The 26129-nt window shown below is 39.6% G+C and overlaps 6 protein-coding genes across 15 annotated transcripts in view; 1 reads left to right on the top strand and 5 right to left on the bottom strand.

Annotated features, from left to right (window-relative positions):
- kif13a (kinesin family member 13A) overlaps positions 1-5205 on the bottom strand; it is a 36774-nt gene extending 31569 nt beyond the window's left edge. For all 7 annotated transcript variants that reach the window (XM_068735143.1, XM_068735138.1, XM_068735137.1 and 4 more), the window contains exons 1-2: positions 4856-5205; positions 4533-4623 (exon numbers count right to left, since the gene is read on the bottom strand). In XM_068735143.1, the coding sequence (XP_068591244.1) occupies positions 4533-4623; positions 4856-4910 (146 nt within the window). In that variant the 5' untranslated portion in view covers positions 4911-5205. The remainder of the gene's footprint in view (positions 1-4532; positions 4624-4855) is intronic.
- Positions 5206-5791: 586 nt separating this feature from the next.
- On the bottom strand, positions 5792-7822 carry LOC137891336 (E3 ubiquitin-protein ligase NHLRC1-like). Its single transcript, XM_068735898.1, has 2 exons — positions 7764-7822; positions 5792-7312 (listed from the first exon to the last, which is right to left on the bottom strand). The coding sequence occupies exon 2, from the start codon at positions 7251-7253 to the stop codon at positions 6009-6011; it is 1245 nt and encodes a 414-aa protein (XP_068591999.1). The 5' UTR covers positions 7254-7312; positions 7764-7822; the 3' UTR covers positions 5792-6008.
- A 273-nt stretch (positions 7823-8095) lies between these two features.
- Positions 8096-16374, bottom strand: ptdss1a (phosphatidylserine synthase 1a). Its single transcript, XM_068735988.1, has 13 exons — positions 15987-16374; positions 15340-15431; positions 14985-15029; positions 14769-14893; positions 14503-14661; positions 14143-14294; positions 13399-13540; positions 11650-11762; positions 11482-11547; positions 11236-11335; positions 10953-11021; positions 9902-9968; positions 8096-9731 (listed from the first exon to the last, which is right to left on the bottom strand). Exons 1-13 carry the CDS (start codon positions 16166-16168, stop codon positions 9637-9639), a joined length of 1407 nt encoding a protein of 468 aa, XP_068592089.1. The 5' UTR covers positions 16169-16374; the 3' UTR covers positions 8096-9636.
- A 1080-nt stretch (positions 16375-17454) lies between these two features.
- LOC137891340 (membrane-spanning 4-domains subfamily A member 4A) lies at positions 17455-19799 on the bottom strand. Its single transcript, XM_068735902.1, has 7 exons — positions 19755-19799; positions 19483-19648; positions 19261-19359; positions 18933-18989; positions 18259-18372; positions 18035-18151; positions 17455-17945 (listed from the first exon to the last, which is right to left on the bottom strand). The coding sequence occupies exons 2-7, from the start codon at positions 19642-19644 to the stop codon at positions 17916-17918; spliced, it is 579 nt and encodes a 192-aa protein (XP_068592003.1). The 5' UTR covers positions 19645-19648; positions 19755-19799; the 3' UTR covers positions 17455-17915.
- A 381-nt stretch (positions 19800-20180) lies between these two features.
- On the top strand, positions 20181-23758 carry si:ch211-269k10.4 (uncharacterized protein LOC100150242 homolog). Its single transcript, XM_068735727.1, has 6 exons — positions 20181-20254; positions 20846-21027; positions 22152-22271; positions 22390-22446; positions 22535-22642; positions 22766-23758. The coding sequence occupies exons 2-6, from the start codon at positions 20860-20862 to the stop codon at positions 22862-22864; spliced, it is 552 nt and encodes a 183-aa protein (XP_068591828.1). The 5' UTR covers positions 20181-20254; positions 20846-20859; the 3' UTR covers positions 22865-23758.
- zgc:158766 (uncharacterized protein LOC100009641 homolog) overlaps positions 23464-26129 on the bottom strand; it is a 28468-nt gene continuing 25802 nt past the window's right edge. For 3 of the 4 annotated variants that reach the window (XM_068735726.1, XM_068735724.1, XM_068735723.1), the window contains exons 23-24: positions 25338-25407; positions 23464-23831 (exon numbers count right to left, since the gene is read on the bottom strand). In XM_068735726.1, the coding sequence (XP_068591827.1) occupies positions 25363-25407 (45 nt within the window). In that variant the 3' untranslated portion in view covers positions 23464-23831; positions 25338-25362. The remainder of the gene's footprint in view (positions 23832-25337; positions 25408-26129) is intronic. The other variant, XM_068735725.1, reaches the window with a different exon arrangement.

A 26129-nucleotide genomic window follows, 5' to 3' on the forward strand; every position in this document is an offset into this window, starting at 1 on the left:
AATATGCTTGTTTTCTCTCTGGCAGAGAGTTACATGAGAAGATTGATACCACTCTGTATGGTAAATATGAAGCTACAGCCAACAGCTGGTTAGCTTAGTGTAGCACAAATGCTAGAAACATTGAGAAACAGCTTGCCTGGTTCTGTTCAAACACAACAAAATGTCCTACCAGCACCTCTCAAGCTCACTGTTTAAAAAGGTTGCTTAAATCTGTACAATTTGCCATTTTACAGAGGTTATGTGCTGAATTGTTTCCTACCTGGGAGTAGTCGCCGCTGGTTGTCTGGCAACTTCTTCCAGCCAAGAAATTGTACGACTCATACTGACCATAAAACAGTGAATTATAATTGTTACACTTCTGTTATTGCACAGATTAAACACATGTTAATTTTTCTGATACAAACCAAAGTCCCGTCTGCCTGCCTAAAAAGTTAGTTGAGGTTAACTTTTGGCTTTTAGCACAGCTCATTATTTTTAGAATGAAATATTTAGAAAAAGGAGGGTTCATATAAACACGACTTTCCCAGACTTGATGACCCTGTATTCAATTGATGCATGGTGACGGACATGCTGGGGCATGATAGATGTAATATGGCCCCTTTGTGTGAGTCGAAGGGTATTTTCTTGTCATGATGCTCCACCACTCAATCCCTTTGCAGACAGCAGCCTCAGGTATTTCTCTGCCTCTCCACCCCCACCTTCATTGTGTCCAAACCCCAAAGGAGAATAGACTGGCGCGTGAAAACAAAAACTACTCTCCCAGATTCCTATTTCAAATATGCCATTCGTGCCAACTCACAGGTAGATGAAAGATTAAACTTGGGAAACTTAACCTGTCACACTGGAGTCACCATTCATGTTTCATTTGCCCACCACTGAGATTATTGTTCATTTTTCAGGGAAATAGGAGAGGGGGCTGTGGGTCACGAGTGTTGCTATAATGCTCGGCGGTGCAAAGAATGAGGCTTAACCATCAAAGGAAAGCCCTTATATTTCTTCAAATTCTTTAGTTGACTTGCATGTTTTCGTTGACCTGTGTGGTCGCTGCATAACCTGATTAAAATTCACACAGAATTTGGAAAGTTTTCAATGTCTAACTGATTATTTATCATGAAAGTGGTTCCAAGTTCAACCACGAGAGACTTTTTGTATCTCATCAGACTAGAGACATATTTAGTATTTTTAGGTATTGTGCAAAACATTTGGGGTAATCTGAACATTGTTATGTAAAAACTATTACTGCTGTCTCCTCTTTGAGGCTGTGCCTGAGCATTCCCATGAGAGAGAATAAGTTCCCATGATTCTGGCCCTGCAGCCATATTTGGCATGCTAATACCCACTAAATCTGACACACAGGAACAGGTGTCTTCAAAACAAGGCAAACTCTTCGTGATCAGGGTATCCCCTTCTGCGGCTCCACAAGAAGCCGAGAAGAAAATTATATGGTTTAAGAAAACCATGGCAGTCTAAACACAGAGACCCAAAACACACACACACACACACACACACACACACACACACACACACACACACACACAGCACTAGCAAGTAACAAGTAATTATATGGCTGGACTACACTATAGAAAAGAAATGTGACATAATAAAACCAAACTGAACTGAAGTCACTCTACAGTTACACAATGCACTACAATAAGAATTACAATTGATATAACTGCTCAAATTTTGAATATAGGTTTGGCATAATAAAAAAAAAAGACCTTCGATAAAAAAAACGTTAAGAGTGAAAGTGAATCCAACAGCAGTTGAAAACATTTAAGACTGACACAAGATCGAAATCTGGAAACCTGAATGAGAAATGTGGTTGTTGTCTCATCTTAAATTCGTTAGAAACTGAAGATGCAAAACCGTGGTAATGTCAGCCGCCGTCTTTTTTAATTACGTTGCACCTAAAGTAGTGTTATTATAGTATGGATGGCCTCGAAGAGAGGCAAAGGTCCTGAAAGACAGGCCTCCGTACTGATGTTTTCTATCATGTTCCTACTGTGTTATTAAATGCTAACACTGGCAAGCATTGCACTTTATCCTCACATTAGACCTGGTGAAAGTTATATAATGTGTTATCAGATTAGTCCAAGAGGTTGCTGTTTCTAATGGTCTCTCTGACGGACAGCCTCTGTGTAAGGCAAAGGTCCTGAAAGATACATATACGTTATTATAATCATTACAATAAACAGATATTTATTTTTGCTCATAAACATAGAAGAACATAGAAATAAAATGAAAGAAAGGATATAGAGTGCTGCAGATATATTTTTGTAGGCCAGCCCAGAAATTAGCATCGCTCTGGTTCCCACTACAATAAGCCAATGGGATTTTTCTGTTGAATTTGGATAATTGCAGAAAATAAACTCTGGGGCAAACGTCTGTGGTTGATGTTACGTTTTGGTCAACAAGATAATCTTTACATGTAATCAACACGTTTAGGATTTTTGAAACGTAAATGCAATGGCCAGAAGTAAAAGGCGAACATTTGGCTATAAACAAACTACGCCACGGTCGCATTACCTCACGGCTGCGGTCCATCAAGACCAAGACCAAGACCTCACGCCACAAAAACAATTTCTTTCCATCTGCAGTTGGGTTCATCAATACAGCCCGGGACCCCCACTAACTCTGACACTAACATTCCCAGGACAATTTATTACAGTTACACAACCTTGCACAACTCTTCTCTATCAATATACACATGACACTTTATTAACATACTCGTTTTAACATACTCTTATTTGTTTGTTTACCATATTTTATTGTACATTTTCTATTTTAAATGATGTCTTGTATTATGTTAATTGTTATGCACCAATCACCAAGCCAAATTCCTTGTATGTGGGTTAATCAAAGACCTTATTTCACTCATCTAACCAAAAACCCATTGACTTTGAGAAGAGGAAACCGAGTGCAAAAATGCAGACTCATTTCCAGGTTTAAGGACCTGCACCACTCTAAATTGCAGATGTAGTCACTCTAAATCTCTGTACTCTCCTCTGACCTCTCACCCACGACAGCTTTATGTATTCCGTTCCAACATATGTTAGCTTTGAGCGTGATTTGTTTAATTGCCTGTAACGCCACCATTGTGTGACAATTTCTGTTCTGATAATTGCCTTAAATACAGGTTAATGCGTGGACCCAAGCTGCTGCGGGAGCAAGCTCATTACCATTTAATGCTGACTGTTGGGTACATAACAGCAGAGAACGTGTTACACTTTAACCAGACTGGATGTAGGGCGTGAGAAAAGCCTTGAATGTAGCATGTATTTGCCTTCTATGACTTCATTTGCAGCAGTCATGCTGTGGACTTTTACTGTAGCCGAAGGAGTTCACACTATTTCAGAGATAAATCAAAAGGGAAAAAAAAAATAGTCTTCGTCCTATTAGATGCATTTGTGCCTGTGGGTATTCAGGTCAGCTGTTTAATCATGTGTGACACCAAGAAGAAGAGCAATCAAACCAAGTGAAAAAATGGTCGCAAACAACTTCAACTACAAAGGCTGAAATACACATCTCAGGCCGTTAATGGTCACGACGTTTCAATGACTTCCCAAAGCAGGCAGCCATCATTAGCCTAGATGTTGTGCGATCTCCTCATTACAATCTGAAAGCATGTCAGATGACAAGCAAGAAACTGCTGCTTTTCATGCTGACCTTCTCTTGAGGCGAAGTGTGAAGCGTTAGGGGATGCTTAGCTTTTCCTTTTGTCACAGCTTTTCTCAACTATTTCCCCATATAAACGCCTGATAAAAGAGTGCAGCATCCTGCCAGAGGACACAGTGTGGTCTAATACCACTTTGAACGCTACATAAGTTAAATTAGTTCTGACTCCGCTGATCGCCTGAGGCTGGACATTAATCTGTTCAGTCTAACAGCCATCTTCATGTGTCAAACACGCTCAACCACCTCCTCTGGTCTTGAGACTCAACATCAGAAATATACACAATGAGGGTAATATTATTATGCTGAGGTGATTAGTATTGGAAAGTGCATGTGAATTACATAACAAAATATCATATTGCAAGCAGGTGGGTGACAGACACCACATCCTCAGCAGCAGCAGGAGTGCAGCATTTGTCTGCTGCAATTATTTACTGTCATTTATATATATATATATATATATATATATATATATATATATATATATATATATATTTATATATATATATATATATATAAAAAAGGTTTTAATTCAAGATAAAAGTTTACAAATGTAATCCTCACCCCTGTGCATCAGGATCATGTAGGTGCTGATGTATATTCAGACATTTGAGCTTTATAGGGACACATTGGATTATATGATAACCTTGAATGTTATTGTTACTGTATTTACAACCAGGATGGGATAAGGTTTTTGCAAACAAAGTGCTTTTTTTAAATTCTATAGCACTCAAACTAAGCACAGCAATGCAAAAGACGCATTAAACAAGCTGCCCGCACTATACTGCTTGCTATATACTGTATTCTATCTATAGTCATTCGCAATTGGAAACATTTGGCAGCATTTCAGCTTTGTTTACCTGTTGTCTCCTTTTGCATTTGAGGGTGGTGGGTGCAGCACTGTTTGGTTGTCCTCCATATCCACGACACATTTTGTTTTCAGTTCGAGTTCTGTGGAGAGAAGTTTGTTGGGGTGAAGTACAGCAGAATGCGGGGGTGTGGAAAGTAAAAACCCTCGCCACTTTGACTGTCTTCAAACTAGACTCAAGTCCGACTTCAAGCTCATAACGCGAGCTGAAAGCCGCAATGGCGAAGAAATCCAAACTTTATGATAATGTGGCATCAATCCGAGGAGACAGACATGCGAGGTTGCAAAAAAAGAAATCGTCGTTTTAACACTTACCCCTACGGTTCATGGGCCGAACTCTCACTGCAACTTTTACCTTTGAATCCGACATTTTCGTCCACTTTTCACTCCCACCCTGTCTATGCGCCGAGCTATCAATGTAGTCTGTGAATCCCCGACAAGAACACCGGATTTCTGCCAGAAAAAAGGCAGCAGACTAGTTAAACGAGCCCAAAAGAGTCCGGAGCTCGAGGACAAGAGATGGGGATGTGTTCATTTTCTTCCCTTTATATCCATCCGGGTTCGCTTTTTGTGCAAATCCAGCTCTCTGCTCCAGCCCCAGACAGCATCCCCACCGCCATCTTCCACTGGGAGCACGACTGCTATCCTCTGGCAGACTGGAGACGGCTGTGCCAAAGAGGGGGAAAGGATTTACGCACCGCGCAGCTTATCGGGGAGGAACCAGTGGACGAGAAATGTGAGGCTGTCTGAGAAGTTAATTTATGCGCACCCACGATAAGCATCATCTAAAGACGATTTAGAGGTAGGAATGAAGAGCAGAGGGATTATTAAAAAAGGAATTTTAAACAGTCACAATAAACATGTATATTTCACTCTCTCTTTGACACATACACACACACACACACACACACACACACACACACACACACACACACACACACACACTACTTTCATTATTTTATCATACAGTAGATACCACACACACACCTCACTACAGCTCATAAAATGTAGACCCCCTAATAAACGTAAAAACTAATTCAATATCTTTGAGGGTATTACAAAATGCATGTGTAATTGTGTAGCTGAGGCTAACAGTAGTTTCCTCTCTTTTGAATTGTGACCCCATTAAAATTAAGAAATTTCCATTTGTTCGACCCCTCATAATTTTTTTAACATAGAAAAAAGGTGAAATTATTCAGCATTTCACAAGAAAACAGCAAACATTACACAAATATATTTTGAATCCTTTAATCATTGCTTAATTGTCAAAAAGTTTGCTTATACAGTGATTTTATATGCAAAACAAAGCATACAGTTAATAGCACTCATTTGACTAAGTTCACTTTCATCATTTTCAATGTAAAACGTTACTTAATATTTACTGAAATAGCATAGCCAGGTCACCTCTTCGTTTCATGATATGAAAGCTACATTTCACATAGGATACGGCCTGTTCATCATTTGTGAGCTATATCATGGGCCCAGCATCAGATTTAGTGGAATAAATCTTCACCGTATGATCTCCACTGTCCAGAACGACGAGGGTGTTGTTCAGTGACACGAGTCCAACTGGGTGGATGAGGTGGTCTCCCACAAGTGGGGTCAGGGCTGGGCCATTCTGGAGCATCCCCAAACTCCAAATCATTCCCTGATTGGAGTCAATCACAATCACATCTCCATCTCTGTCAAAGGCCACGCCTGTCATATTGAGCCTCACTGAGTTCAGCAGGGTCAGGCTGAAACTGTCACTCTGATAAAGGAGGTGGAAGTCTCCCGTAAACACTCTCAGCCTCGTGTGTTGGTTCCTCCCTGGTGAACATGTGTCATCAGGTAAATGCTCCATCACTGCAGTGTTTCCAGTCACCCGACAGCAGGCCACCGCTTTTGGATGCTGCAGGTCTGTAATGGCTGCCTGATGCTCTAGAGCGAGACCGTGAGTATAGTCCACTTTTACCTGGGACAGTGTGCCGACCTGGATGTCTGAGACCAGGATGTGTCCAAAGCTGTTTGTGTCCACACCCCAGGGCATCTGGAAGGAATCTTTGACCGTCAAAACATGGTTACCCCTGGAGGTGAAAACCTTCACAGCTTTATCCCCTGCATCAGTAACCACCACATGACCACAGGGAGTCACCGCCACATCCACTGGGTAACAGATCTCCCCACTGCCTTGTCCTCTTCTCCCAAAACTGTGCAGCTTCCTGCCCTGTGGACTGAACACTGCCACCCTCTTCTCTCCATCATGCACCACCACTATCGTCCCTGACGAGCCCAAAACGGCTATGCCAGTGGGATTGATAAGAGTCCCCCACCCTCCAAAGGCTGTGCAGAGGTGCAGAGGTGTGGATGTCAGACTTGTGGCAGAGCCAAGGCCTGCGTTTGCCCTGCGAGGAGGAGTAGAAGACGGGAGAGTCTGGGACAACAGCAGCTCCTGCAGGTCACTAAGAGCCTGGCAGTGGGAGGTGCTGTCAACACTGCACAGCTGTCGACAGAACGGGCACTCCAGCTTCCTCAGGAGAGGGTGGGACAGCGCCCTGATGCATTCCAGACAGAGCACATGGCCACAGGAAAGGTTCTGTGGTTTGTGCTCCTTCTGCTGAGTGCTGAACTTCTCGAAGCAGACTTTACACTCCAGCAAGTTGATCTGGATCTCTCTCACGATCCCCTCGGGGCTCAGGTTGCCACGACTCGGGGAACCAGGACTCTTGGCCATGACTGAAATATCCCGATGTTCTGTAACCCTGGTGAGACAGACCAGTGAGCTGATGCAGGCTGCAGGAGGTTCAGGAAACCAAAAATAGAAAGACTGGTTATCTAAATGAGATGGAGAGAATGATGACGGGAGGGATATGGAGGCAGAGCATGTAACATTTTTGTCAACACACTCATGTCCTGTGCTGTAGGCCCAAAGGGTCACGTGACATTTTGCGCAACACTGAGGCTCTCTGCTGCCCTCTATTGGAAATGAGCTAATACACATGTTGGAAACGTTATGTTTACAGCCCCCCCACCTGAGAAAGTAGCAGAAAATATACTTAATTCCTTCTTTTATATGTATATTAAGTGTTATAATATGGTGTTTGGCTTGATTTAAAGCCAGGATCAGCTGTTAGTGTGCCTGTTAGGCTTTTTCTTTCAGATTTTCTATACCTCTTACAACTGTTCATGTTTTCGACTATACAACATTCTTTGCTGCTCTTTTCAAAGGGAACATCAGCCCTACCTTCAGAAACATGTTGTTATAGGTCAGCACGAGGCAGCTATTTCAGTCTGTGAGTTTCATGGTTTGCAGACGGAGTGAAATCTGATCCGAGACGGGCAGTGCTATAGTCAGCCAATCCAGCGCTCCCGTCCTGCAGCAGGGCGCTGTTCAGGGGTCGAGCAAGGTTATTCATGACTTCCTATTGTTAAGTATTCAAACTGCCTCCTACTCCTGTGAATGTAATAATTTATTTATAAACAAACGCATAATTGTTTGAAAGTAGGGAGTAAGTGTAGTGCTGCTGCTCCTTTCCAAAACACAAAAAAGGGCAAATAGCTCCAATAATAACTCAGTTTAAGAGTAAATGTAAAACATTTTATTATGTTTCATTATTTCACAGTGAAAAAGAACAGCCATTTATTTATCAGAATTGTTTTTTGGCAAATGACATCTAAATCCAGAGACAATGTACCATTTACTGTGTCTACTGTAGCAGGGGAGCCTGGTCCATTCCACAGAGGTCAACATCTGGATTGTCGAGGATTATGAGGGATATATCTGTACTGAGATGATGCCGACAGAGCAAATGAAAAGAAACGCTCAAGAAAGCACTTAAAGCAGAAGAATCAAAACACAAAAAGCACACATTTAGTCATAATACAAACTGAGAAAAGTTGAGAATAAAAAAAGAAAGAAAAAGAAAACATGCAAACAGGCACAAGGGGCGAATTAAAATGTTTCAATGACAGTGTAAGACTGACAATACTAGTGCCCTGGTGTGTGGTGTTATACGAAGATCTCTGGACTACTCTGGTAACATTTTCTTACTAAAACACTTGATTTGACACAGCCATGCAAATGCAATATATGCCATAACAATAAGGTCGACAGTTAAACAAAAACACACCTGCACTCAGACACGGTGAACCTGACAACACATGCAGGAATTTGAATAATTGCCCTCCGTTATCAGTACAGTAAAAAAGAAAAGATAGCAGCCACAGATGGACAGGGAGAGTAAAATCACTCAAGGTCACAATGATTCACAAAATACTCAAGCATTACAAAATGTACAGTATTTGCAAGAAAACATTCTGAAAAGTGCTTAAACTGTGTGCTTTGCTTTGTTCCAGGCCAAACACAATCCTCGGTCAATGATCCTACCAAGCTAAAGCCGTCTTGCATTGAAATCCTGCCCACATTCAAGTTATAAACACGAAAAACATTGTGAACACCTATGATGTAAATAGACAATAGACGCAGAGGCTAATAAAAAGACCGTAGCCTTTCTGTGCTATAAACAAAGATGCTTCAATTAAATGTGATAAATTCTACATAATGGCTTTTAACATTGAAATGTGTTCAACCAACATACGAGTTAAGGCTGGTGTAAACCAGTCAAACGTACATTGACCATCAATGATATACTGTATCGTAGAATAATTGTAAATTATAGTTCATCAGCTACAATGATCATGCAGTCATATCTATAAATCGGCAGTTTTTATTGCCACCTCTTTCTCACAACCACGCTTTCCCTCTTTACACACACACACACACACACACACACACACACACACACACACACACACACACACACACACACACACACTCAGTGGTTTAGGAGTGTTTCATGACTACAGCACACAGATAAGTGTACATCTCTCTGGTCCAAGCCTCTGTGCACTCCTAACAACACTGCATGGGCCTGTTCATCCACTTAGCCTCTCCTGTCTCCACTCCCTCTACTGTCGATGGGAGCTTTCTAGACTTTAATTATACCAGGAAGTGGTTGTATCTTTACCCCCTTTTTTTCAACCTGTGATCCTTCACACCTGGCTCCCTGGAGTGAGTTCAGGAGTCGCACACCAGCCTCTGGCTCCAACTCCGACTCCTACTGGCTGTCCAGGCCATTGATGGATTTGGTCTTTCCAGAGCCCTTCCCTCTGCGTCGGGTTGTAGGGCTGTCATCGTCCACATCCGTCTCTTCTGAAACACGAGGGTCACACGCTTCGGAATGAGTTCATAAAATAAACTGAACTTTGCAGTATGAGTAAAACACCATTCCAAACACTAGAGGTCAGCCCTTTACAAGATTAGAGATGAAGATTAATGTTTACTTTTTATGTAGTTGATGAATCACAGTAAAGTCACTGTACCTTTAAATACTTCTGACACATGGTCAGCAAATTCAGGGTAATTACTGTCTTCACATTCTGAGAGGCTCTGTGACGGGAGAAGAGATTCAGACACATGACACACATACCATTGACTGGACAGGGAACATATAGCAGCAAACTGACCATGAACAGCTTTCATGGTACACAGAGGGATAACCTTTAAAGTCTAAAAGTCTATATATACAGAGGGTCCTCAAGAGCACGTCAGCTGATTCTTTAGATATGGAAAACGCGGCATTGCTGGCTTCGCCTTTCTGTTGAAGAAATGGCTTTTTGTCATTCGGACATAGGTGTCAAGAATTGGTGCAGCTCACTTGTGAATTATTTACCAAGTAATGCAACAAGTACCGAGTAGTGATATCAAGGAGTGTTCTTCTCACAGGCAGCATTACAGCTGGGGTACGGGACTTTTCCATTAAAATCAACATCTGTTACATTCAAGCCCTGGCCAAACGAGTTCACATGATGCTGATGTATATCGGAGTTATGGGGTCGATGTCGGAAGTGCTTTCTTTAAGTCTTCCCGGGCAAATTTTTTACTTTATTCCCGAAGGCCGAGTTTTCTTTTTATCAGGAGCATCAGCTCCAGAAACTTAGCTTCTCCAATACTACGAACTGCTGCTTCGTCTCCATGGTCTCTCCCATATGGTAATTACTCTCACTGCCAGAAGGGGAGATAAAAGGTGCGCACACTGGCTTTAATGACGGACTTCCGTTTATTTTGACCATCATGAGCGTGATACTACGTCGACCTAAGATTGCCGCCGGGACTTTTACTTGAAAGTGGTGATCATTTCAAAATGTACACCATGTTTACATAAACATATCCAAAAGGGTGGGGATCATATTTTAACACTTGTGCAGGTGCATAAACCCCAATTGCCTTTAAAGGGTTTACAGGTTACTTAAACAAATGGGAGTTTCCATGCATCCCTGACAAGATTCAAGATAGATTTAAACAGACCAATATTAGTTACTTTTTGTTATAAACTATATGACAAACTTTACAAAAAAAACACTATAGACATACCGTTTCTCTTGGACCATAATTTTCAGCACACCACACCATTCCAAACAGGCACAGGAATGTAATGAATGCCTAAAAACAGATCACACAGAGACTGCTTAATGATTCATGGAAAACACATAATCAATAACTTACAGCACAGAATTTTGCTGTTTAACTGTTTGTTTTTTTTTATGTTGAAAGACATACGTGTGAAAATTGATGGTGTGTTTGCAGCAAAGTTAAGTCACAAGATTTCATGGCTTTTTGACACAGAAATGCAGCATTACTGTGATCCTGATCTTACCAAACACAGCAGCCAGAGGATCACATAGAGGATCTGTGTTTTTGAGAACAAGTCCTGTCCAAACTTAATACATGCCAAGGCCTCCAGAAAGGCTATTGCCCTGTGAACAAGAGAAAAACACCAACAACTGAATTCTCTGACCTTAAGTAAACTTTTAATTTAACTGAAAAAAAAACAACTTGTGTGGCCTTTACCTGAGATAAATTAAATTAGTTTTGTAAAGGCTAAAATGTAGGTTTCACTTACCCAAACACCCAGCACTGGGTCCCAACCCTCTTGCACTGTGTGTCTGTGAGGTACGCATAATACTGCCTGGAGCAAAAAACATTGCAATTATTAGATCATTTTAACTGCAGTTCTACTCAGTTACTTTCCTAGCCGTTAATCTTAATCCTAATAAAGTTGTCTTTTTACCTCACTGTTGGAGCTGTGATGATACCGACGAACAGGATCCGACACCAGCTAAGAGCATGGCTTGCAGGAAAGATGAAAATGTGCTTGAGGAAGAATGTGTTCAACTCTGTCAGCTATGGAAAAAGAGAAACAGGTAGAAGAGAATAAAGATCTTCATTTGTAATAGCACATCACTGAGAAGAAATAAAGTATTCAGATCTAGTGTTTAGCACTGTAACACATGGCGGGTTGGTTTATGGTCAGGTGATCGTGTTAGACGGTCAAGAACATTGCACTGTTTGGCCCTAATAACCTACTGGTTGCTTTGGCTTTATGCTGCTGTATTGTTGTAAGATTATTATATTCATGAACAGTTTTTACTATGTTCACCAAATATGGATGGAAATGCCCTTAAACACCCTCAAAGCTTAATGACATTTAGCACCAAAAATATTGTTAACAGATTTGACATGAAACTGTTAAATGGTGCCTGTAAATTAAAGCGCTGTATTGTATACAATCAAATGTTATAACATCGTATATTCTAACTTCTAGATTATTTCTCACACTATGGGCTGATTGGTGTTGCTCTTGTTATCCTAAAGCTAGAGAATAAAAAGGTACATTTTTGTTTTTATGGACCATAAATCTCTCTAACAGCAGATATTTTGATGTCATCGCAGGACAAGCACAGGTATAAATAATGTGCCAATAAGTCGTGCCATTGAGACAGTGTGTACGAAAGCAGAGCCCTTGAACTGGCCCACATACAACATTACATTACAGTCATTTAGCAGACTTACAATTCAGTATCTATACACCGTAGGCACAGCTACGGGAAGTGTCTTGTCCCGGACACATTGACATGAGCCGGGAATCAAACCGATGACCCTCTGATTGAAAGGCAGCCCTGCTCTCCACTTAGCCACGGTCACATACAAGAAATGCAGTCATTATTAATGTTTTAGTTACACTTGTGTTTAACTGGTCAAAATGTCAGCTGTGACTAAGAACTATTGGCAAAGAGACTCAATTTGTGCCTTGTTACAGGAAGTTAAAGTCGACCAGTTCAGCCAGGACGGTAACAACAAAGACTCTCCTACAATGCCAGTCACACTTGGATTAACAAAATCGTCAACAATGCTAGCAGTTCATTTAGGAGGACACTCTGCACTCGTCCCTCTCATACGCACACTCGTACTGGATAATGAGAGGGAGGCCTGCTGCCGTGTTATTCACTCATTTGGCCTGGAGCCTTTGTGGCTGAAGCCAGTGAAGAGCAGCTAAACTGTCACCACGCTGAGTAGAGCAGAGACGTCCCCCATCTCTTCAACTAATTCTCAAAGACTGGTAATTACTATTTCAAGCCTCGAGAGAGTCGGGAACTGCCTGAGTGAGGGAGACGGGAGGACAATGTTGTTTCATCGCCACACAACAATCGGAGAAAGCTTTCATCACCATGGTTGCCATTGGGTAGGAATTCGGCAGCCACAGTTGACTCTCCAGTGGAAAGCAACGGAGCTTACTCAAGTTCTCCATCCACTGCTTATTCACCACCATAAATTGCTCCCAAGTAATCTAGCGTATCTTTCACCCGTATGGGATTAGCTGCTAATGCGCATGCATTATATGGATCCATGTGAGACAGGTTTTAGATTTCAACAGCAGAGGAGGCAATTAGATTAGCCTGGACTAAGCACGCAAAGCACACCGGATGATCCCCGACTAGTCAGCACTTAGTCACCGTGAGAGGGTTTCTCAGTGACCCACCTGCCAGATGATCATGAACAGATAGACGCCCATCACTCGCTGCAGGGAAGACTTTGGGTCAAGCCAGCGTACGTACGTCCAGCTCGCAGGGGTGAACTGTAACGCGGCTCGCTTGATCTTCCCCGTGGTGGTGTGGATGTCCCTGAGTGAGAAGCACAGGAGAAGGATTACCAAGACTTGCATATAGATTTACAATAAGTATCGTGTTAGCACAATAGACAAAAGCGGGATGAAAGTAATGCCATCACATTAATCATTGACGTCCACTCCGCCTTGATGAGCTTGTAAGATCATATTTCAAAACAACCGTTTATGCGTCTTAAGATGGTTTCCCATTGCTTGACTGTATTAGGTAGCCTGTACTCATCCGAATTAACATGTTTTTATTAAATGGATAAAAGTTTTCAATGTGATTAAATTAGAAAGATATCTTTCATTGGGCTCACATTAAAATAAAAATCGTACATATTAAAGCATTAAGGCAAAAAAATAAAGGACTATACAAAAATTCTTTAGCTTGTGATTTCATCCTATTTATATTTCAGTTTAAATTAAAATGATAATGTATTACTGCCTATATAATAGATTTATTATTACTCAGTTATGGGTGATAAATGCATACACCATGCCTTCCATATTGACCCCACTTCCCTTCACAAGTTAAAACTAACATAATAAATCCAACAGGCTATGGATGAACACAAACTGTTACTTGTAGTTAATTTCCAGATTGTAGGGTCATACTTAATACTGGCCCAGTGGTAGGTCCTCATCTCCAAAAAGCGACAGACAGTCATGCCAAGCCAGATGCCTCCTCCATTACACAGCAGAATGTCCAGAATCACCTGGTCCCACCAGCACTCAGCAAAGTTAGGCAGCAGATGCATGAAGAATAGCTGAACAGGAGATTAGGAGGCGATGAGAGTCTTAAAAATGTTACTTTTCAGTCTAAAATGATATTTAATATGAGTTATGTTAAGTTATTGAGAATGGCTAAAACCCATCAATTCCACTGACTAAAACCGTGACAGAGAGAGCCAAAGAGAAAGTGATGCTACGGGATATTTAGTGTATGATAACCTCATCTGGTATGTGCTTCCTTACCTCAGTGAGCTCCCAGGTAATACTGATGGTCCAACAGAGGCCATAGCTTCGAATAAGCAGGGCCTTCATACCCCAGCCCCAGAAATGGCTAAATGCAAAAATGTCAAAATGGCTCAGGATTCTCTCCCAGGTGATGACATGGCAATTCACAGCATAGTCCTGCAGAGAGCAGCACAGATAGCCTCATTAGAATGATTGGTAATCTCCTGCTGGGCAACGCAACTGGTGCATGTGAATCAATAGGAAAATAATTTTTTATCACTCACCATTACGTCTGCCTCTCTCTTGGCATAACGTAGGTTTGGGTCCAACCAATACATTAGTTGCTTCACTTGCCTCCAGTTGAGGAAGATGACTAACACCAGGAACAGGAAGTAGAGGACACTCAGACCTTAACAGCAGGGAGAGACATGACATTAGGGAGGGAAATCTGAGGTCCAAACTAAAACAGTTTTCACCCTCAGAGTTTGATCAATACTCACCAAAAACAATACGCCATATTGCTGGATGTGGTCTAGTGAATGGACCTAAAGTGAGGCACATGAAGATAGTATTTCAAAGACATAATCTACAGCACATGATGGAATGGACACAGGTTTCTCATTATGCAGAAACAAGTTTTTCTTTGTGTTGTTGTCTCACATATATCGCCTATAAGCCAAAACATTTTTGCTTCCTTTTTGTTTTCACAGTATCAAAATGGGTTTCCTTGTTCAAACTAAGGTGTCTTATATGTATGCACAGTAACTAATAATGCTTGTGGCTAACTGTAATAGTGGCTATGCAGATACACTTGGCCATACTAAAATAATAACATCAGGGTGATGTTTTACTCACCGTTAGGAAATGCCAAAACACTGATGACAAGAAAGAAGGAGATGACCAGGATGAGCCCCACCCAGAGATTACTGTCGGGATTTCCATCATCTCTGCAGGCAGGAAACAGAAATTGTTCAAACGAACAGTAAATATCACCAGTGACACTATGGTAAATGTTAACCAGCCAACATTAGTCTATGCTTTATATCTGTGGTGATGTGAATGTGCCTCACACATCTTCTAAGTTTCAAAAAGGAGACATTAGCGTTTGCATTTTATTAGATGTGCGAGTTTTAAAGCAGATAATCACTGTAAATGTGACGTTACGACTCGTCTCCTTGCTTGTTGCATTGTTGTAGCTAATGTCAGCACAGGAAACAATGTTCAGTACCAGAGTAACGTTATATAACATTTAATTGTATTAACTTAGGTTTACGGTTAAAGACAGCAAAATGCAGGCAGTCGTCACTGAGAAAGTTATGCCCGTTGCTTCATGCGGATGTAAAGTGTGTTTCAGTGATGAAATCCGCCTTAGAGTAGCTCAAAGCTAGCTAACCTCCCTGCGTTACCTGGCACCGTCACAGCATCACGGCTGCCGTTAGCCGAGCGCTAGCTAACTAAGCTAACCCAGCGAGCTAACCGTTCGCTAGCTGAGAACGACTTACCTTGCGAACGCAAAATACATCAAACTGAGCACCGTGCATGTCAGCAGCGTTATCGTGTGCGGCCTGTAGAAGAACTCTATGGTGATATCCTCAACCTGCTGCTCGTTTATCATTCGGAAATGCATTCTGTAATTCACATCATCCTTGCTCAAGGTGTGGGACCCGCTGTACACAGACGCCATATCAGGACGCAGAGCAGCAGCAGCGGGGCAGTACCTCACAGTAACATGAGAAAGCGACCCACCACACAAGTTACTACAGAGAGAGGGAATAGTTTGAATAAATACACAGGATTACATAGTAAACCGGCAGCGTACAAATAAGATGAAAAGCAGAATGAGCAACAGAGAGGTTAAAAGAGGGGAAGACGGTTTTAGAGAAAGTATTCACTTGTGATTGTGATTGGTGTGCATGTTTGTAGGGAGTGTCCCAATAGCGGAAGAGTTCACATGCCGTCCTTCATCATGTGCTGATTGTTTTTAGCGTGACCTCCATGCAAGGACTTTGAAGCATGACAAACTACAGAGGTTGACTTCTTTAATCTACCAAACCACATAATCACTCATCTTAAACTGTGACCTCGTGATTTGGTATTTCAAAAAAACATTGTAACCCTACAGGTTTTGGTAACTTGAACAGAGTTACTACAGTACAGTTATTTGAATGTCAAATGAAAGTGTTTCCTTGAATACATACTGTACCGCAAGGTGAATTTACTTTACACTTAATTGTGTGTGTGTGTGTGTGTGTGTGTGTGTGTGTGTGTGTGTGTGTGTGTGTGTGTTTATCGCCTCCACGTGGCCGCTCCTGGCTTCACATGTCACTGAAACCAAAAAACATCCTCCGCTCCCAGCAGGGGTCTCTATCGTTTTTTTCATTACGAGCAGCAAGAACCGAAATGGGCACAACTTTTTCTAAAGATTTACCGTTAAAGTTAATTGTGTTGGTTTAGGAAACAAGTGTAAAGGGATTTGAAAAGTGATTTTACACATAATCTCCTCATCGGTCATCTATTCAGGGACTAATCCACAAAAAGAATGATGAGAAATAAGGTTGCAAAAAGCATGTTTTGTACTAGAGTACTTATTAGGTTATTGGATGGTACTCTAGTAACATTTTAAAAATTATCTGCAAAGATAAAGTTAAAGTTTTCATTTTTGGTTGTAAAACACAGATTAAGAATTGTCTTTTTCTCTCTGGGTTTACGCTGATATGCTTGCACTATTTTCTCCACTTGATTATTGTAGGCTCTCTTATTAATACGTGGAACAATTTATTTGCACTTTGTAGCAAATGCATCACAACAAAATGTGTTACATTATTTTTCTGAGACCAAATGTATATATACTATTTTGGGGATAATTTGCATAATTTGCTAATCTTAAAACCAGTTAATTATGTTTTAGCTGTATATCTGGTATTGTCGAAAGTACAAAAATGTTTAGTAGGTCCACAAGAAGACAAAGAAGACATAAACAAACTAAATATTTATTTTTATTTGCCCAAAACAAAGTTACAAAGTGATTCACAGGGGACCGGAAAAAAAGCAAACACTAAAACAAGAAGTTTTAGAATATTTCCTAAACTTCCAGAGGTTGAGACAATACAACATTTTCCAGTTTAGGAATAAACAGTAATTTTAACGGTAATTTTTTGTCATTGTTGGCCCTTCTGTTGCAAAATTATTAAACAATGCAATTCAAAAAATAATGGGTAATCTATATCCAAGAGGTGGCTCATTCACATGCTTGCGTATGTTTTTTTTAGCTATTTCTGAAAGGAGAACAATAGCTAATGTCACATTCTTTGTATGTTTTATATTGACGGGTATATGACACTGATTGGCTACTATGCACTTTTGATACAATAAGGATTTAAAAGTATCATAAATAAGTGGTTTCTTGTTGGCTTGTTGAGCTCCATCAAGCCTCAGTCTCCATGTTTCAGCAGTATGATGGGCTGCAGATAAAGAAATACTACTATTAGTTATGAATGATCTTATTCCTCTTACAGTTTATGCAGTTGCTATGTGTGTAAAAATAACATACCAAAGTGTTGAAATGTTGTCTGCATACAGCTTTACTCAACCAGTAGATCAAGGAAAGGGCGATTAACTGTTCAACAACCAGCAGAGTCATAATCAGTCCCTTGATTCCTTCATGGATCTGGAAAAGTTGAGACGGAGTACGTGGAATGGTGGAATAAATACACTTTGCTTTGTGTTTCAGAGACAACAGAGGTTAAGAGAGGATAAATGCTGTTTTCCTTATACCTGGAGATTGTTTGAGCTCTCTTCTGGTACAACATGAAAATTGATCAAGCAGATACTAACTCCTGCAATTGACCAGAAGAAGCTGACGATGTTCAGAGAGAATGACAGCTTGGTCTGGAAGGTGAAAGAGGCATGAACAGGCATTACTGAAAATCATTAGGTAAAAAAAAAAAAAAAGACAAGCTGCGATGATGTTGAGTCTTTTAGATTTCATAAGAACAAAATTCTTAAAATTCAAATTTGTTAGTAACAATTAGTCACTTTGATGTGCAAGTTTACAAAGAATAGAGTCTAATTGGATGGCAAAAATAATTCAAACTTCACTATTCACTTAAAGTCCTCTTTTATTCTGCCCCAATGTTTTAGTTATTCTGCCCTTCTTTTTTACAAACATTAGGACTCAATGTTTTTAAGGCATTCTCTAACACTTTATTTCGTATTTAGGATATAAGAGTTTTGGTTTGGATAAATGTTATCTAAATCACAATCTGAATTTGGACAAAAATCTGGTCACAAACATAGCATCAAAAAACAACTATTGGAAACATTACAAATATTATACTACTGTATTCAGAATATCCATTCAGCACATGCCATTATTTTTTAAATCACCTCTTATTCCCATATTGTAGAGGATTCTTCACTTGTGAACAAAAACTTCATTTTTAACTTACCACGTGCATGTTTGGAGCCTGTCCCGCTGCATAGGAGAGGATGCCACAGACCACAAACTAAGATATTAATAAAACATGCAAATTAGAATTAAAAGAATACAAGATAAGATCAATGTTTTAGACCCCATGCAGGGAAATTGAAATGTCACAGAAGCAAAAGGAAGTAGAAGAATAGACGCATATTTATACAGTTCCCTGTTGAGCAATAAGTAAAAAGCAATGCGAATGTCTATAAAATTGGTTTCTAATTGTATTTTCACATAGTTATCTGGAGTGGTAACTTAATTCTGGGAGTTGATTCGATTTGTAATTTTGCAATAGTATTTACCAGAACACTGGGTAGAGTGTAGAACCTGGTGAAGTCTTCTGTCTTATTAAAAATCAGACCGAGCGTGATAATGAACACACCAGCGATGGCTTGGGCTGCCTAATAAAAAAAGAGAAAAATACTGCATTACAACACTGTAAGTCGAAGACAAAAATACAAGTATAAAGCTATGAAATATTCTAAGATCATGACTCTTCTTGTGTAAGAAACAATTCAACTCACTCCAAGAGGTTTAGGTTTCCCTTTGATAGCAAAGACCTTGTAGGAATCTTTGTACACACACTGAAATATCTCCGGCATCAGTTGACCCTCTCTAGCGTCCCTCAGACTCCCAATTGGAATGGTGATGATCATTGATTCATCGCATACAAATGTCTTCTTCATTCTCCTGTGAACACGATTGAAGCAAAGGATGTTAAAGCAGTTTTTATCACTGTGGCGATCTGCTGTTGAAACATTCAGTAACAGTAACTTTCTTATATCTTGATACAGACCTGAAGTTCTCTGCTTTGTCAAAGTAAGCTTAACAAGGAAATGACCTGCCACACCAATTGCCTTTGTCTCTGTACACCCCCCCCCGCCCCCATACACACACACACACACACACACACACACACACACACACACACACACAGTTCTCTTTCTCTCACGCACACACAAAGACACATATACCCACAAAATGCTTTTGTGCAGAATGTTTTGGCAAACATTTAAATCTGCCAAGATATTGATATTTGAACTTGTTTATTTTCCTAAATATTAAGAAAAGTGTAATTGTCAAGTCAGAAGTGCTGTACCATGACATATAACTTATGGCACTGAGGGTTTAAAATGATGATATTGTAGAAACCAGTGGCAGAGTGAGGAAGTTAAGGTATGACGTGACCGCATTTTTCAAAGTATTTGTAGGGAAGTGAAAATCATGCCTCAAGAGTGAGGCACTTGTTTGAGGCGAATACAGAGTGTGAAATAAATACTTCTCCATTGAAACGAGGTAAGCTATTCATTGAATTGCACAGAAAAAAAGTTTTGTTGTACATATTTGCAATATAGAATATGAATTTGCAAGCAACTAAAATTCTACATGTAAGTAGATTGAATGTTTTTTGTGAACGTTAATTGCGTCTTCTAAGAAATAGAAAAGAGTAATTCTGCTAAATATATGAGAATTAGACTGTTGGGAGCAGCAAAAGCCCTGCAATAAACATTACCTTATTTAATATGTTTAGATTTTATTGACGCTACTCCTTTAATTATTTGGGTGTTTATTTAGTTCCATGATTCTTTTCAAAGCTGTACTTTGTGGTGATCTAGTGAAATATATCTCTCATATCTCATCGGTCCTATTTACATAAAAGAAGAAAAGAATTGAAATATAATGTAATCCAACAACAAAACAACAAGTGTCTCAAAAACGTGAACCATCACTTCATTTTGTCAGCATATCTTAATTTTCAAAAATGTATTACAGGACTGTTATATGGCATTGCATTGGTGTTTCTACCTTTCTGGTCACTCAGGATAGGAATCCCAGTACAAATTAAAGAACACATATATGATACACTAAAAACCATCTTCCCTCCAGGTCAGAGAAACACCATGGCCTGTGCCAATGTCGACATGGACATCAATGGAGGTGATGAGGCGCCACACAGAGCCAGGCAGAGAGAGCCGCCTACAATGCGACATTACCAGGCTTTAGAGCTCATGCCAGACAGCAAAGGGCCGCTGCATGACCTGCTGCAGAAACAACCTGCTGTGTTGGGGGTGAGTGACAAAACTGCTCAGGATGGCGTGCCAATACAAACCCTCATATAAGGTCACATTGTTGAACTATTATTGACATTGTGTCACAGGGGTGTTGACTTAACTTTCTGGTGTTGGTGTTGTACACTAACTGTGCTCTAACCCAGTTTTATTTTAAGAAAATCATGTAACTTCATCGATTGCACTGAATTGTTTTAGTCTCAAAATGTGTATATGATCCCTGTAGATATGTGTAATATGTTTGTTTGAATGGAGAAGACTCTGAAAACATTACATACACACACACCCACACACACATTGCTAATTGAGCTGACTTGCTCATCAGGGACAGGCAAGGATTGAACTACCAACCCTGAGACATGGACAACACGGTCTACCTGAGCTGCTGTCAGTCTGCATGAATAAAATAACAATATACTAAAATATAACACTTCGAACTGCTTTCTCAAAAAGTGTCTAATCTAAATGGAATATATGGAACAGTATACGCTTCATGTGATAATATGATTGTAATCAATCAGTCTTTCCAGTAGAAGCCTTCTATTTAGCGCGTGTTTTTTTTCACAGTAAGTTGCAACCATATTGTTATAGCCTTAAAAAAAAGGAACTAAGATGGAGAATTTTAACTACTGTGTATTATAATATTCTACTTTGCAAAGTCCATGCATTAGTGATCCCAATGTTTTACTCATTCCTTCCTGTGACTGTGTGATTTCACGTCTTAACATATTTAACACAGTTTATGCAAGATATCATAAAAACATTAGAGGTGCAGTAAAAGAGGATGTCCAAAATGACTTATATGACTCATTGTGCAGCTTTGGACAGCAGCAACAGGAAATACTTGGTTGAGGGTTTTGTGATATTCTACCTCTTAAGTGCAAATGCTCACAAAATCCTGTCTTTGTAATACTGTGAATATGTGCACAATACTATCAAAAGTAAAATACCTGTTGTTATATGCTTATCGATTACCATGATTTGGATGAAAATACATCTCATTTGGGCAACAAGATTCAGATTTTTTTTCTGCATAAATGTTACAAAAATGTTAGCAATCATGATGCATGTGACATACGGAGATATAAGAGGTCATGAATTCAGTGTCTCTGTGCCTCGGTCAGTCTCTGCAGATGGTGAGCGGTGTCCTCAGTGTTGGAGTGGGAATACTTTTTGCAGTAACCCAGGAGATGCAACAATCCCTTTTCACGCTGTTCAGACTTTCCCACCTGACCGGAGCACTCGTAAGTCTCTGCTCAAACCTCATAGTAAAACTATAAGGTCCTCTCAAATTTGTTAAAATAAATTATCAAATGTTAACTTATCTTCAATATAGTGACGTTGCATTTTTTCCTTCTGCAGTTCATCATTGCTGGGGTTGTTTCCAACCTGTTGTTCAAATATCCAGAATTACTACCTGTAAGTACAACTCAATCCAAGCCCAAGAAACAATTTACAACAATTAGGTAATTAATTAAAAAAAGATAACTTATGGCTAATGTTCCAGGTGTCCCTCATGGTCAACTGCAGCTGTATTGTTGTAGCTGTAGTTTCGGCTTGTCTGATAAGTGTTGATTTGGCTCACTGGAGTCCCGAAAATGATCAACATCTGAGGGTAAGACCATGTGACGAGTATGACACAATTGAACACTTCAAACTGCTTACTTAACAATAGATATTACATATATTTGCTCATATAAAATTAATTCATACTTGATCATTTTTGTGTTTCTGACAGATTGAGGTGCTGGAACTTTGTGTGTTGGGACTCGAGGTTTTTCTCTCTGCAATCCTTTGCTTCTGGTTCTCTAAAGAGAAACGCACCAAATCACCATGATCAACCTAACGAAGAAGACATTTGAGAATTGAATACTTCAAATTAACTGTCTATATATAAACTACTAGGGGCTGTATACTGTATATTAGTGTGTAAAAGAAGTTAGGCAACAGTCTTAGCAGGCTTTTTTTTCGTGTGGCTTTCTGTTCTCGATTGCCTATATTGGAGCTGAAACCCCTGCTGAACAGCCCGAGCCTGTGGTCTGCGTCTGATGTTTGACTCGGACTGTTTGACACAAGACTTGTGGTAAATGAATGTCAGCTTCTCATGTGAAGAAAAAAAACACTCTTCAACCTCTGCGTCTCTCTTTGTAACGGTAGTAGTGGGCCTCATCGTGTTGCTTTGTCGATCTATGGGTGTCTGTGTGGTTTGACGCTGCTCAGTTAACAGTGGAAATATCTGCAATGTGTTTTCAGATAAACTCACACTTCCAGTTCTCTCTCACTCACACTCACACACACACACACACACACACACACACACACACACACACACACACACCGCTTTGCAGAACTATGAAGGATTTGTGCATTATAGGCATTACCCACTGGTGGAAATACTTCATTTCAAGTAAAAAAGGCAAAGAAATGATTACAACATGTTTTAAACATTTTAATCACCTGTACAAAGTTGTCATAACAGAAGACTGGCAACAAAAGAAAGATATTGTCAGGATAGATCTGCCTGCTATTTTTTGTTTGTATGTAAAATACATAAAAAAAACTCATCTACAGTATAAACACAGAGTCATATCTAGCTCATTAAAACAAATGTACAGACCACTGACGTACCATCATGGCAGTGTAAATTATGTGTCAATTTCCAATTTACAGTATCATAATGAAATGTCAAACAATAGTTGAGCTTCATCCATTAAAGTCTTAGTGCTGTGAAGCTGGACTCCTCTTATTTTCATCTCCTTGTCCTGATATACACTGTTGCATCATTCAGCTTCAGGACTTCACAGCTGTGAAGAAAGAAGGAACACACAAGAAAGGGGATTTAGAAAAACATCTTTTTGCACTCAAGTTATTTTTTTTTAGTCAACATGCAATATTAAGAATGTCAGGCAACAAAAAGGCCCGTTAAAACTCCTTTAAACACCTTAACGTAAAAACGGCTTTATATAACACATACATTATCGATTTTGTCAAACCAATAATTCGGTTACCATAAATCTGTAAAACTGTCAGTAATAATACAAGTGCTGCTTTTGAGCAAAATGTAACTCTTTTGGAAATAAAATGAGTTGTGGAAAACATGTAACACAGCCAATTTCAGTTTTTTAAGCCGTTATCGTATTATCAAACTTTTTTTCAGATCATTTTTTCTTTAGATGCTTTACTCTGGCAGCACAATCAAAGTAAAGGGGAACACATAATATATTTTCCTGAAGTGCTAAAGCAATGTTCATCTTTCATACTAATTTAAAATGTCTAACATTTGTATTACTTTCTGCTAAATGTTTTAACTAGATTACAGTGCTTTACAAGGGAAAAGACACTGAGAATTACTTTTACAACTGACTAGAGCTTAAAAAACAAACTTCATAAAAAAAGTAAGACTGAAATGTGTAACAGTGGAGATTTCAAGGAAGCACATTTGAAAGTATTAAACATTTTAAAAAACATTTAACCTTTATCAAAACATGTAAAGCAGCAAACATAGGTTTGTTTCTTTACTCTATTTGATGACACCATTTTAACAGACACATTATGTATCCAAGAGTGTTTTTTGTTTCCTACTACAAAATTAAAAGTTGAGCATACATTTAAAGCAATATCTAAACATGGGGAATAATTTTTTTTAAGTATAGATTGTGAGCGTTTTAATGCCATTTAGGCCCTACAACAAAGAGCAACACCGAAGTTCTTATTTATTCCACAAAAATGTAATTTGCCTAAATGTAATTACAGTGAGGCGCTTCTCATTTGGCTCAGTCCATTTCCTAAAACCTTCAGGTTACCTGTTTTTATGCTGCCATTTGCATTGAAATATTTGATGCAATATTTGATGCATATAATCTGGTACAATAGATAAATAAGTCCTGTAAAAGCTGATTTGAAAAATTTGAGACAAATAAAAATAACAAGTTAAACAGTTTGTTAAAAACACAAAACCCAGGCATCAACAACAAAACAAATCATGAATGCATTCCAAAGCCCCAAAACAAGGGTTGCTTGCATGCGTGTTTTCAAACATACATACTCTTGAAAAAATTTCACCCTCATGTCAAACGGATGCACAGAGGAAAATAAGAGGAAAACATGAACGGGAGCCAGAAGTTTACAAAACAAACCACCCATCAGGAGGAGAGCCCCCTAACCCAGCAGAACACACTCCCATGCAGCACACAACAGAGGCACCAAAGCACATTTTCACACAGATTAGTAGTCAGTCGGGTTCTTCACAGTTGTTAATGAGGCTGTGAAGGGAACAACACAGATCCGCTCTGGTGACAATGGTTACTTACTGAGCTAAAATCCCTCAGCTCTGACTCAGACCACAGTAGAGAGGCCTACCGCTATATGAGAGGCCTTGCTCTGGTAAAAACAAAACAGCAAAAAAGTGGTGAGTGAAACTGAAGCTTCAAATATTCTCTTCCACGTAGATCCCTTTCACACGTAACCTGTTTGGTCCATTTTAACTGAACCCTGGAGCGTTTCGTCAGATAGTCTGGTTCTGGTTTGGGCTGGTGTGAAAGCTGTCAATTGAACCCTGGTGCGGACCAACAACTGAACCCGCTTCCAAGCGGACTCTGGTGTGGTTCGTTTGTGATGTTCAATATAATTGCAAATGCTTTGAGTGGTCTAAAGCTCACACAGAGGAGATTTTAGTCCTAAACCTTTTTATATATCCAATTACATGATTTTTAAAATCATAGCCAAATTAACGTTAGAATCAGAATTTAAAACTAGTCATGTTCCTGGCTTTAGGCATCTTTAAGCAAATAATCAACAAGGTGTTAAATTGTTTTCTAATCATTACCCTTTCAAACGTCATTTTTGTTGAGTAAAAGTAAAACTACATTTAGAAAGCAAGAGCACCTCAGAACAATATGATGATATGCAGCTTCAATTTAACTCCAAAGAGAATAAAGAAGTACAATGAATAAAAATATATAAATCTATGTATTTAAACAAGATAAAATATACCAAAGGCCCCTGACCTGAATGCATTTTATCCTGTACCAGTGGGAATACAGTACATTTTGGGCTGAATTATTATCTATACTAGTAGTTCACAGCTGGGCTTAAGGTGACTC

The sequence above is a fragment of the Cebidichthys violaceus genome, unplaced genomic scaffold, assembly GCF_023349555.1.
Source record: "Cebidichthys violaceus isolate CVI_PGR_0920_01 unplaced genomic scaffold, fCebVio1.0.p SCAF_7, whole genome shotgun sequence".
In the NCBI taxonomy this organism is placed as follows: Eukaryota; Metazoa; Chordata; class Actinopteri; order Perciformes; family Stichaeidae; genus Cebidichthys; species Cebidichthys violaceus.